The following is an 11,997-nucleotide window of genomic DNA, read 5'->3' as shown; positions in this document are numbered from 1 at the left end:
ACGAAGCAGACGACACTTGCCCAATTTTCCTTCTTGCTTATTATTAGGCCTAATCAGTAGCCCTATGCATGCTTACGATTAATGCGATATCGATAGAAATAAAAAATTGCAAATATTAAACTTCCCCCTCAATATCCAAACCGCTCAAAACGATAACCGAATAATTCGAGGGAATAAGTTTTAGTTGAAAATAATAACATTTCTGTTTGGTATAATGGTCCGAACCGCCCAGGACCCTCTTGGAAGCCAAGAGGGAATAACACCTTTCCCCCAGCAGGAAACAAAATTGATAAAGGGAAAGACGGAAAGACATAAGAAAAATCGCCTTTCTTTTTTGGGGGGCTTGTTTTTTTCCCTCAAAGCGAAGTCAGTTATTATTTTGGCAAGTGGTAGGAGAAATTATTTTCTTTTTTCTCCGTGTCCGAACTCTTTCTCTTGAACCCTTTCCTCAGGAATTCGTCACAATGTTAATTGTTAAATCGTGCATCCGACGTTTTTAGGCTTTTCATAGTTTCTCCTCTATCTCTATCACGACATGTCGAATCGTTCTGTTTCTCTGTGTGACCCATCAATTGAAGTGCAGGACTTATAAAAATCTGGCTGTGTGACTGTGGTTTTTCCTGCTGAAACTAAATCACCATTTGAGCCTCCTTGTCAAACTAACCGCTACAGCAGCCAGTGAGTGTTCAGAAATCACATGTGAAAATAGTTATACCTGCTGGTAACACAGCTATCACAGTCGACAAGCTCTGCTTCACCTGATATTGCTGTCAACAAGATGAATGGCAATAAACGTAAGTAATACGCTTGAGCTATTTGTCTGTACACGGAAATCAAGTCTATATCCATGGTAAATCGCTCGAGTTCCGGTTTTATAGTTGAATCCAAATTGATGGAAAATAGGAAACTACGTAAGAACGACTTTTTGTTGAATTCACTGCTTTTGTATTTACACTAGCATATTCGATGTCGATGCATCGAATACCTTTGCAAGATTTGACGGCAACACAACACAAAATAATTTAATAATTTAGTATCCAGCTCCGGTACGTTTGTACGGGAGAGCGGGGGCAACGGGGAGTTCATATTCGTGGACGGGAGCAACGGGGAGTTCGTAGACGTGAACGGGAGCAACTGGGAGCTCGTAGACATGGACGGGGGCAACGGGCAAGTGATCACCCTTGGGCTGGAATCCGGCATCATCGGCGACCCAGGTCAAAGTGAATTTCTCGCCTTCAGGGGAAACCCAGTAGGAGGATCCTTGGTTGGTGTTTCCGTAGACATCCTCTTTGGTTTCTTTGCCGTAATCATCGACGGTGGTGACGGTGAATTTCTTCTGGGCCTGGGATTCGGCACGGGTGGCGTAGTCGGATTGGGCGTAGCTATAATATTAAAAGAATGTTTGTTAGCGTGTTGCAAATTGGCTAAAACCGGCTAAAACATTTGCGTAACAATCAAATAGGATCGACTTACTTCCACTGGCTGCTGCCATCGAGGTTGCGCTCATCAGATTGGCTGACGACGGTGATCTCGGGGTATTTGTAGTCCTTCTCGTATTTCTCCTCGGTCTTGTAACCGGAAGGAGCGGCGGCAGCGACGGCCAAGATAGCGGCAATGACGAACTGTAAAGAAATATTTCACTTTTAGTCAATAATTTGTTTGGCGATGTGTTGATGGGAAGAGAATCCTTTTGTTGAGTTTGTTATTCCTTACCAGCTTCATGTTTGTTGAATTCGGTTGATGTGTTTTACAACTGATACTTTTCTTCTGGTATTTCTGTGCTTTTATACTTAGTGCCAGTTAGTGAAGTGAAATTGCAGGGTTTCAAATGAAATCACGGTTACTTCCTCGCCCAGTAGACCATGACCCAATTCTTATTGAAAACGTTATACATAGTTTGAAAAGTTTTCGCACAGCAGGTTTCGCATTCTCTTTTTCTATTCGTCTGAATTAAGTATTGCGTGATGTCTGTAGGGAAATCACGTCCTTCCTGTTATCTTCCCACACTTTTTCTAACTTTTAAAAAAAATTTCCGCGCGAGGTTTGGAAATTTAATTGAGGATCATTCATGTGATCGCGTAAAACGGGACTATCTAACGTTTATTTTATTATTACTACTTTGGCATGGGCATAATTTTGTTGATATCTTTCCTCTTTAACTTGACTAGTATTTTTATGACACATCCAGATGAAGTCTAATTAATTTCATCGTTTCATTTGAAATTACTAAATTTCCCAAATTTCTTATTTAGTTTGATACTGAAAAATGAATAATTTTTTGGTGAATTCAATTATTTGAATTGTTCTTGAAATTTACTGAAAATTAAAACTGAATATTGAAATCATGGTATAATTCTAGAAGACCGTTCAAGCGATTCTCAGTATACTCTAAACTCGGATCAAACATTTCATCTTCCGTTATGTTTCAGTAGGTTAAAAAAATTAAAGCAAGATTGATTCTGATTCTTTTCTCTTTATTTATTCAATAACTCCAACGATCGATAATTTAATAAATTAATAACCGGCTCCGGTGCGTCTGTAGGGGAGAGCGGGGGCAACGGGGAGTTCGTATTCGTGAACGGGGGCAACTGGAAGTTCGTATTCATGGACTGGGGCAACTGGGAGCTCGTAGACGTGGACAGGAGCGACGGGCAAGTGGTCACCCTTGGGCTGGAATCCGGCATCATCGGCGACCCAGGTCAAAGTGAATTTCTCGCCTTCAGGAGAAACCCAGTAGGAAGATCCCTTGTTGGTGTTACCCATAACTTCCTTGGTGTATTCCTTGCCGTAATCATCGACGGTGGTGACAGTGAATTTCTTCTGCTCTTGGGCTTCCTCGCGGGTGGTGTAGTCAGACTGGGCGTAGCTGTTACATAATTAAACAGTTTAGTAAATTGCAAAACATTTTAAATAAGACCAAATAGTTTCTACCTCCATTGGCTGCTGCCATCGAGGTTGCGCTCATCAGATTGGCTGGTGATGGTGATCTCGGGGTATTTGTAGTCCTTTCCGTACTCCTTTTCGTACGAGGGGTAGTTGGAAGGAGCTGCAGCAGCAGCGGCGATGAGGATGGCGACGATGAACTGTAAAAGAATATTTCACTTTTAGTCAATATGGAATCGGCGTGGATTTTGGCGATAAGCGAATCCTATTCTTGTGTTATTCCTTACCAGCTTCATGTTGATTTCGGTTGATTTGTTGAACAACTGATACTGTTGATTCGAAAATGTTTAGCTTTTATAGTCGGGTGAAAGGAAATGAAAATACGAGCTCCGTTCCGGTGACCTATTTGTCTAGAGGACATGTATAGTTTCCTTTGGCAATTTTGTAATAAGAAAAGAAGTCTCCTGTTAGCCTTGCTCATTTGAAAATGAATTTTATTATGCCTCTGGTGCATGCGCCGTCAGGGTTGTGTTGACGACCTTAAGAGCGAGTTTTAAAAAACACTGGGCATCCAAACTGTTTTGATTACAAAAAATTCCAACCCAGCACACAACAACAACACAAATCTGAAAATGTATTGGCAACCAACCTTTCGTGTATACCTAAAGGGATGACGTAAAACATTGGATTCTAACCCTCTCTCTTATGTGTTCTATTATGTGGCGTGAGCGAAAATATTGAACCGAACTTTACACGTAGTTCTCGACAGGCCAAGCTTAGCGAGATTGTTTGGAAGATTACTCATTACTTTATTTTGTGTATAGGGCTGAACGATCGTCTTTTCTTGACACTGTTTATTTTTTTCAACAGTGAGCCAAATGAAATAAAACCTTGCAGATTGACCCACTTTCCAAGACCAGAAGTAAATTTCCATTGACTAGCAACACTTTCGATTATTCAAAAGATTAGCCTCCATCAATCGGCCTTGCAAGTGTCGACACGTTTCATTTATAGTATACAGTCGGCAGAGAATCAAACCCTAAAACCAAAGCAGTCCTTTATAGCTTTTTATTTGACTTTGATTTTTTTACTACTAGTGGTAGAGCTCTAAAGGAAATTCCTTCTTCCTTTATTGATCGACTTTAGAAAAATATTCGTGGAGGGCAACCAATCACTAAAGAAAACCTAGACCTACTTGTTAGAAAACTGATTGCTTGCATATTGCAGCTAGGGATAAAGGAAATGTTATCACTGGGTAGGTATCACGGAAATAGTTTGGATTTCAGATCAGAATTTTTTAGTCCGCCTTTTCAGGCCAAGTCCAAGTGGTTTAACCTTCTCTTTCCAGTTTACCCAAAAAATTAATGGAAGCGCATTTCGATAATCTGCATTTATTTTATTTGTTAAATATGTACACAAAATATTTTAAATATCATTGAAATAGAGTGAAGGGTCAACCATTGCTGCTTGAATCAATCGAATCGTGGTGATTTAATAGATCTTGTATCCCTTTCCGTTGAATGGAATGTGGACTGGGGCAACGGGGAGTTCGTATTCGTGGACTGGGGCAACTGGGAGTTCGTATTCATGGACGGGAGCAACTGGGAGCTCGTAGACATGGACGGGGGCAACGGGCAAGTGATCACCCTTGGGCTGGAATCCGGCATCATCGGCGACCCAGGTCAAAGTGAATTTCTCGCCTTCAGGGGAAACCCAGTAGGAGGATCCTTGGTTGGTGTTTCCGTAGACTTCCTCTTTGGTTTCTTTGCCGTAATCATCGACGGTGGTGACGGTGAATTTCTTCTGGGCCTGGGATTCGGCACGGGTGGCGTAGTCGGATTGGGCGTAGCTATAATATTTAAAAGAAAGTTTGTTAGCGTGTGGCAATTTGCTAAAACATTTGCGTAACAATCAAATAGGATCGACTTACTTCCACTGGCTGCTGCCATCGAGATTGCGCTCATCAGATTGGCTGACGACGGTGATCTCGGGGTATTTGTAGTCCTTCTCGTACTTCTTTTCGTACGAGGGGTAGCTGGACGGAGCTGCAGCTGCAGCGGCGATAAGGGCGACGACGATGAACTACATGAAAGAATTATTCCTTCAATTATTAGTCAATCCTCAAATTTGATGTGTTTTCCATTTTCTTAAAGAAAAACCTCTTGTCATTCCTTACCAGCTTCATGTTGATTTGACTGACTGATTGTTTGAACAACTGATACTTTTGCTCATCTAGTTGTCAGCTTTTATACTAGCTGGTGAGGTGAAGGGCGCAAACTAGGATTCGGGTGACCTATTTGTTTCCTAATAGGGCAAAGTCTTGGACGGTGCCTTACTACAGGAGTGAACCTCGCTCTCACTTTCTTTGCTCATTGGACACGTATGCTTTAATTTCCATTTAGTCTTGGATATCAAAATATCTATCTAAGATATAGTTTTCGAGTATAACAGAAGCTAAATAGCTTTTGTTTTACCTTGTTTAAGTTTGATTTATAATTTAGATTATTGCTGTCGACTTTTCGTTCCTGTAAACTTCATTTATTTATTCCCCTTCCTTTCCCTTATCATTCGGGAAATTTGATCGTTCTTTTAAATTGATGATGTTCTGATCACTGAACTACTACGGCAGTTATGCATTAGCCAAGTCTTTCAAGCTTTTTGAACAGTCGATTCCGATTTGCCTATCAGGCCTATTTATTTACACTACACCACGGTGTTAACATCGTAGCTACGAGAAAGCTGAAAATTGGTGCTCTTAGTTTAAAAAATAAGATATTGAAAGTTAGGTGCAGTGCGAAGGTTTCAAATGGGTAGCTGGTAAAATAAAATGTTATGGGATGAATTGATTGTGTTTTTTTTAGAATTTTATTAAGCCAACTTTGTATGGTCTAATCAATTTAGTCTACTTTTATTGGATTATTTGGCCACATTGCTCCAATAATCACATTGAATCGATTCAATTTGACTATCATTTTAATTTCTTCCTTCAAATTTATTGGGTGGTTGCACAGCACTCTTGCATAACCTGCCGTTGTTCGGCTAATATTATTCGGGAAATGAAAATCTAAATACGAAAAATCCAAACGTAGAAGAATAATTTCAAGTGCACGATTTATATTTACACCAACTTTTTCAATGCCATGGCACTGTACATTAGATGGATACAGTCAATAATAATTTAATAGATCTTGTAGCCCTTTCCGTTGAATGGAATGTGGACTGGAGCAACGGGGAGTTCGTATTCGTGGACGGGGGCAACTGGGAGTTCGTATTCATGGACTGGGGCAACTGGGAGCTCGTAGACGTGGACGGGAGCGACGGGCAAGTGGTCACCCTTTGGCTGGAAACCGGCATCATCGGCGACCCAGGTCAAAGTGAATTTCTCGCCTTCAGGAGAAACCCAGTAGGAGGATCCCTGGTTGGTGTTTCCGTAGACTTCCTCTTTGGTTTCTTTGCCGTAATCATCGACGGTGGTGACGGTGAATTTCTTCTGGGCCTGGGATTCGGCACGGGTGGCGTAGTCGGATTGGGCGTAGCTATAATATTTAAAAGAATGTTTGTTAGCGTGTGGCAATTTGCTAAAACATTTGCGTAACAATAAAATAGGATCGACTTACTTCCACTGGCTGCTGCCATCCAGGTTACGCTCATCAGATTGGCCAGTGACTGTGATCTCGGGGTATTTGTAGTCCTTTCCGTACTTCTCTTCTTCGGTTTTGTAACCGGAAGGAGCGGCGGCAGCAACGGCCAAGATAGCGGCGATGATGAACTACAAAATAATTGCACCTTTTATTAGTTAATCCAAAGACAATTTTTTGTTTAAGATTAACTATAACAAAATCTATAAGACTCAAAATCTAGATCTTGCATGTGTTTGTGTCTTACCAGCTTCATTTTGAATACGGTTGTTGAACAACTGATACCTGTTCTCTACAGTATCTGCGCTTATATACTAGTCGGTGAAGGGCTGAATAGGCCCCATACGACTGACCTAATTGTGTGGGACAGATCACATGATATTTACAAAATCGACAAACGAAGGAGTGAACCATTCTCTTTTGGAAGTCCAGTCGTATTATGCTACCCATTGCTGTCGCATTTCGTTCTCTGAAACATTCTTGGTATTTTACTGAACATGTTTCGCAATATTATATTTTTCTATATTCAATTCAACTGAATTAAATTTTGACACTTGGATTGCAACACAAATTCCATAAGTTTCCCATTTTATATTCAGAAATCGAACATTTGTTTCTTGATACTCTGATTGAATAAATTGATAATATAATAGCTAAAATCTTTTTTAACATTGCCTTTGATTGCCTGCTGCAATTTTGTTGTAAAGAAACACTGCCTTTTTTAAATTTTATGCAGTGTGACTTAATTCATTATGTATGTGTGTAGTTTCATTACAAACTTTCTTTTGAGTAACTTGGCATACAGATGCTGCTGATTCTGTATAATTGTGCATCGTTGTGCATGTTATTTCTTGGCTAAGACTGGTTTTTTTATCATTTTACACGCGATTATGCCATCTTATTAAAACGGTCGCTTCACACGAATACGTGCAATGGTAAAAATTAATTGAACTGAGAACTGAAATGGTGTGTTGTTTAGGTTCGTAACCAAATGCGTTTACCTTGATCGAGTCCGATCGAGTCGTTGAAATAATTTGCTGTTTAATTCTTTTATTTATATGTATATTTAGTCTTGCGTGTTTGAACTTCAACCACTTTACGATTATAAATTTGCTATTAAAATTAAGCCTTTCGCTGCGCTTATTTGCACGCATTCAACGTCATGAGCGGTAACAAGCTACAAAAGCGCGATATTATATAAAGATGTCTTCAATTACACAATAGATAGCACGCAAGTGGTCACCCTGCAAGAAGGCTTTCGGGCGAGTAGGTCTAGTTAACTCGATGGCGATCTTCTGTGGCGTAACAGATGAAGCGTGCCCGTCTAAATATCTTATTTGTCATGTAATAATGGCCCAACGTATTCGACAGCACTTATCTTCGGGTTGCTTTGCTGCTGGGTTTGCTGCTGGGTTTCGGAAACCACATCTGAAAGCGGGAGGTGCCATCCGATAGAGCGTAACTGTTTGTCGGCAATTGGAAAATAATTAAGGTCTCCGAAACGCGTTATGTATCGTTGAAGGTTAGATATAAGCGAAAAATAGAGAGAGTCGTGATTATATACTTCCACTCGTTGGTGCCGTTGACGTGGCGGACGTCGGATTGGCTCACGACGGTGATCTCCGGTCCTTTGGCGTCGCTCCCCTCCGTCTTGCTGCTGGATGGAGCAGCAGCAGCAGCCGCGGCCAATAGAACCAAGATCAAGAACTAGCAAGTTGGAAAATAGAAATTCGAAACGATTTTATGGTTGAAAGTGTATTACATATAGTCCAAAGAGAAATGCGCTGCTTACCAGCTTCATGTCGACTGTGTGTGATGAGTAACAGAACTGATGTTTATGATCGGCTGCAGACGAGTTCATATAGTTGGCGAAGGGAAAGTCGAATATGCTGTTGAGCTGTTGGTAGTACTGGCTGCATGACCCAGTTTTTGCACGGCGGTTGCGTTTCATTCTTTTTCCGCCAGCTATATTCTCTTTTACCAGGCCACGGCCTTTGCAGCAGCATCACATTTTCTCTAGCTTTATGGGTTGATGGTATGTATGTAGGTTTAGGAGCCGTAAGACATTTGGCAGACAAAAAAAAAAATCATAACCACATTTCACGTTGCTATTTTAATCTCTGCTGAAGGCTTCCGGAATCCTCAAGTTTAACGAGCAATTAAAGTAGTAATGCGTCGTTATGTTCAATACATAAAACGATCTGACTAATGCTAGAACCGAATAAAGTGAGCATGTGATACAAACTCTGGCATTTGGCCCAAACACACCAGTTGTAGTCTAACAGGCGGAATCAAATAATTATGCGCGTAAAGTAAAAACTTGTTGTTCACTTGGTGTTAGGCCCCTATACGTCTTGCTTCCCAAATTTTACACAAAACAGGCTGGTATGCGATGTTCAGTTTATTTATTTACAGAATTAATTTAGTGCTTCAATCGATTAATTTAAAAGATCTTGTAGCCCTTGCCGTTGAAGGGGATGTGGACGGGGGCAACGGGGAGTTCGTATTCGTGGACGGGGGCAACTGGAAGCTCGTAGACGTGGACGGGAGCGACGGGCAAGTGGTCACCCTTGGGCTGGAATCCGGCATCATCGGCAACCCAGGTCAAAGTGATCTTCTCTCCTGAAGCTGAAACCCAGTAAGAGGATCCTTGGTTGGTGTTTCCGTAGACTTCCTCTTTGGTTTCTTTGCCGTAATCATCGATTTTGGTCACGATGAACTTCTTCTGTTCCTGTTCTTCCTCACGGGTGGTGCCGTCAGAAAGGGCGTAGCTATTCAATGATTTTCAACGTTAGTTAAGCACTTGTGTAAGCATGCAGGATTGGGATAAACTTACTTCCACTTGCCGCTGCCATCGAGATTGCGCTCATCAGATTGGCTGACAACAGTGATCTCGGGGTATTTGTAGTCCTTTCCGTACTTCTCTTCTTCGGTTTTGTAACCGGAAGGAGCGGCGGCAGCAACGGCCAAGATAGCGGCGATGATGAACTATTAAAAATTGGATGAAACAAAGTTTTAGCATGCACAGATAATACGAGTTGAGAACAATCCAATGATTTTTGTTTACCAGTTTCATGCTGTTGATTTCGGTTGAGTGATACAACTGATACCTTGGATCGGTCGGAGTTGAGTTTATATAGCTGGTTAGGGGAGTGTCCTATCGATTCCTGTGTGTTTGTTGTTGCTGACCTAGTTTCTTTTTATTCGTGGCGTTTCACTCTTTTCCGTCATTTGACCAATATTCCATCAGGCAATGGCCTTCAATTCTTTGCATTTCGTTTTAGCGTTATGGTAATCATGTAATAGTGTTGTAGAAGTCTGCTTTGTTTTTTTCTTTAATCAGAATACGGTTGCTCAAAATTACACCCATTCTTCCGCAATGCGCTAATTGAAATGAATTATACTTTTCACCTCTATCCATCAATATAGCCTATACGCTAGACCGCATCAATATTAATTTGTTTTGAGAAATGTCTTCGTGATTGTAGGTTATAAGCCAACTGTTGAACGTGATTATCAGTCTTGATCACATTGGAATTTCTGGGAATAAGCCGAATGAATAATCACGAGTTAAGTCACGACCGACGTGCTTGATTCTTAACCGAGAACAATTAAAAGTGATTACCAGATTAATCAATCCACATATTGATTTATTACTTTCAAGCAAGTTGGGCCGGTAGCTATAAGCCAAACATGCAATCTGTGGCTACCCATTAATCTATCCGTGAAACGTAAAAAATGTTTAACATGCACGGTATATTAAAGTACTTTTTTTTATTGTAAAATTAATATCTTATTGATCAAAGCAAAATTTCTCTTAGAAAATTCACAGAAAAAAATTGGACAACACACCTTCAATCCGTAAACTTGTGACACCATTTTCAAATGAAATGATTTAACTTCAAGAAACTATGGTACAAGACTACTTTTTGTCCGCATAATTAGTAAAACCCGAGAAATTTCGATTCTTTTGCTTTTATTTATACAAACGTATTCTACATTATCACGTAGAACACATTGATCAACAGTCAATAATTTAATAATTTAGTATCCAGCTCCGGTACGTTTGTACGGGAGAGCGGGGGCAACGGGGAGTTCGTATTCGTGGACGGGAGCAACTGGGAGCTCGTACTCATGGACTGGGGCAACTGGGAGCTCGTAGACGTGGACGGGGGCAACGGGCAAGTGATCACCCTTTGGCTGGAATCCGGCATCATCGGCGACCCAGGTCAAAGTGAATTTCTCGCCTTCAGGAGAAACCCAGTAGGAAGATCCCTGGTTGGTGTTTCCGTAGACTTCCTCTTTGGTTTCTTTGCCGTAATCATCGACGGTGGTGACGGTGAATTTCTTCTGGGCCTGGGATTCGGCACGGGTGGCGTAGTCGGATTGGGCGTAGCTATAATATTTAAAAGAATGTTTTTTAGCGTGTGGCAATTTGCTAAAACATTTGCGTAACAATCAAATAGGATCGACTTACTTCCACTGGCTGCTGCCATCGAGGTTGCGCTCATCAGATTGGCTGACGACGGTGATCTCGGGGTATTTGTAGTCCTTCTCGTATTTCTTCTCCTCAGTTTTGTAACTGGAGGGAGCGGCGGCAGCGACGGCCAAGATAGCGGCAATGACGAACTGTAAAGGAATATTTCACTTTTAGTTAATAATTTGTTTGGCGATGTGTTGATGGGAAAAGAATCCTTTTGCTGTGTGCGTTATTTCTTACCAGCTTCATGTTGAATTCGGTTGATGTGTTTTACAACTGATACTTTTGCTTTGGTACCTCTTCGCTTTTATAGGTAGTGAAGGGCTATATGTTGCGTTGAAGAAGGTTTCCTAACCCAACAGCAGCAACCGTTACTTCCTTACGAGTGAAACCATGACCCAGTTCTTGCACATTAAAGTTCGATTTCGTTGGGTTCGAGTGCATTCTCTTTGCCCGTTCCATCTAACTGAAATTGTGCATGTGTAAGGGAAATCATGTCTTTCCCCTTGGCCTTTCCGCATTTTCATTTTCTGTTTTTAAGCAAAGTGCTTGGGAATTTACCAAGTCATCATATTCATTGGAAACCTTGTGGGATAATCCATCAAGTGATGATGACATTTAGAATTTAGAATATGGTTTGATGGATTGAGAAACTAAACGAGTACAATGCCGATAGCACCTTATTATGCAGCGCAGAACATTTCTTGTATATGATATTTAATGTAAATGGTTTGTCTGAAGAAAATCATCCGTTTAAGTATGGTTGTTTAATTCAAATGAAGTTGGAAGTTATTTTCAAAAGAATTATTTCATAACGTTTAAATTGTTCGAGAGGGAAATTTCCGCGACTATAGTTCAACTAGTTTGTTGTTGGTGGTGTAGTAGTGACTGCTGTGATTTACGCAAATGTTATTAACTATTTTCGGGTAGTACTTCTAACTTTCTCTATATGTTCACCACTCCCAATTTGGAACGACCAAATTTAGTGAAACCTTT

At 40.8% G+C, this 11,997-nt stretch overlaps 5 protein-coding genes and 1 long non-coding RNA gene across 10 annotated transcripts; 1 reads left to right on the top strand and 5 right to left on the bottom strand.

Annotated features, from left to right (window-relative positions):
• Window positions 1-922: 922 nt before the first annotated feature.
• Window positions 923-11,345, bottom strand: LOC124314844 (larval cuticle protein 65Ag1-like). 5 transcript variants are annotated; one of them, XM_046780242.1, is made up of 4 exons: window positions 11,242-11,345; window positions 10,999-11,150; window positions 10,566-10,917; window positions 923-1,030 (listed from the first exon to the last, which is right to left on the bottom strand). In XM_046780242.1, exons 1-3 carry the CDS (start codon window positions 11,248-11,250, stop codon window positions 10,566-10,568), a joined length of 513 nt encoding a protein of 170 aa, XP_046636198.1. In that variant the 5' UTR covers window positions 11,251-11,345; the 3' UTR covers window positions 923-1,030. The 5 variants fall into 5 exon arrangements, with proteins under 5 accessions (XP_046636198.1, XP_046636197.1, XP_046636199.1 ...); XM_046780241.1 differs by having other exon boundaries at window positions 923-1,081; window positions 10,617-10,917; XM_046780243.1 differs by lacking the exons at window positions 10,566-10,917; window positions 10,999-11,150 and adding an exon at window positions 1,474-1,622 and having other exon boundaries at window positions 923-1,382; window positions 11,242-11,313.
• LOC124314846 (cuticle protein CP14.6-like) lies at window positions 2,472-3,264 on the bottom strand. Its single transcript, XM_046780247.1, has 3 exons — window positions 3,171-3,264; window positions 2,932-3,083; window positions 2,472-2,866 (listed from the first exon to the last, which is right to left on the bottom strand). Exons 1-3 carry the CDS (start codon window positions 3,177-3,179, stop codon window positions 2,515-2,517), a joined length of 513 nt encoding a protein of 170 aa, XP_046636203.1. The 5' UTR covers window positions 3,180-3,264; the 3' UTR covers window positions 2,472-2,514.
• On the bottom strand, window positions 4,265-5,158 carry LOC124314839 (cuticle protein CP14.6-like). The gene is made up of 3 exons (XM_046780233.1): window positions 5,060-5,158; window positions 4,814-4,965; window positions 4,265-4,732 (listed from the first exon to the last, which is right to left on the bottom strand). The coding sequence occupies exons 1-3, from the start codon at window positions 5,066-5,068 to the stop codon at window positions 4,375-4,377; spliced, it is 519 nt and encodes a 172-aa protein (XP_046636189.1). The 5' UTR covers window positions 5,069-5,158; the 3' UTR covers window positions 4,265-4,374.
• LOC124314840 (pupal cuticle protein Edg-78E-like) lies at window positions 5,981-6,826 on the bottom strand. The gene is made up of 3 exons (XM_046780234.1): window positions 6,769-6,826; window positions 6,501-6,652; window positions 5,981-6,419 (listed from the first exon to the last, which is right to left on the bottom strand). Exons 1-3 carry the CDS (start codon window positions 6,775-6,777, stop codon window positions 6,062-6,064), a joined length of 519 nt encoding a protein of 172 aa, XP_046636190.1. The 5' UTR covers window positions 6,778-6,826; the 3' UTR covers window positions 5,981-6,061.
• Window positions 8,905-9,698, bottom strand: LOC124314851 (endocuticle structural glycoprotein SgAbd-4-like). Its single transcript, XM_046780254.1, has 3 exons — window positions 9,589-9,698; window positions 9,358-9,509; window positions 8,905-9,292 (listed from the first exon to the last, which is right to left on the bottom strand). Exons 1-3 carry the CDS (start codon window positions 9,595-9,597, stop codon window positions 8,965-8,967), a joined length of 489 nt encoding a protein of 162 aa, XP_046636210.1. The 5' UTR covers window positions 9,598-9,698; the 3' UTR covers window positions 8,905-8,964.
• Window positions 9,045-10,917, top strand: LOC124314910. Its single transcript, XR_006911313.1, has 2 exons — window positions 9,045-9,124; window positions 10,750-10,917. It is a non-coding gene; the product is annotated as an uncharacterized LOC124314910 (long non-coding RNA).
• Window positions 11,346-11,997: the final 652 nt, after the last annotated feature.

Source organism: Daphnia pulicaria, chromosome 10 (genome assembly GCF_021234035.1).
Source record: "Daphnia pulicaria isolate SC F1-1A chromosome 10, SC_F0-13Bv2, whole genome shotgun sequence".
In the NCBI taxonomy this organism is placed as follows: domain Eukaryota; kingdom Metazoa; phylum Arthropoda; class Branchiopoda; order Diplostraca; family Daphniidae; genus Daphnia; species Daphnia pulicaria.
The sequence above is the reverse complement of the archived record's forward strand: the minus strand, read 5'-3'. Positions and strand labels throughout refer to the sequence as shown.

Coding starts and splice junctions, on each gene's coding strand:
- LOC124314844 (XM_046780242.1), bottom strand. Junction 10,918..10,998: donor GATGGCAGCAGCCAGTGGAA/GTAAGTCGATCC, acceptor TAAATATTATAG/CTACGCCCAATCCGACTACG.
- LOC124314839 (XM_046780233.1), bottom strand. Junction 4,733..4,813: donor GATGGCAGCAGCCAGTGGAA/GTAAGTCGATCC, acceptor TAAATATTATAG/CTACGCCCAATCCGACTACG.
- LOC124314846 (XM_046780247.1), bottom strand. Junction 2,867..2,931: donor GATGGCAGCAGCCAATGGAG/GTAGAAACTATT, acceptor ATTATGTAACAG/CTACGCCCAGTCTGACTACA.
- LOC124314851 (XM_046780254.1), bottom strand. Junction 9,293..9,357: donor GATGGCAGCGGCAAGTGGAA/GTAAGTTTATCC, acceptor ATCATTGAATAG/CTACGCCCTTTCTGACGGCA.
- LOC124314840 (XM_046780234.1), bottom strand. Junction 6,420..6,500: donor GATGGCAGCAGCCAGTGGAA/GTAAGTCGATCC, acceptor TAAATATTATAG/CTACGCCCAATCCGACTACG.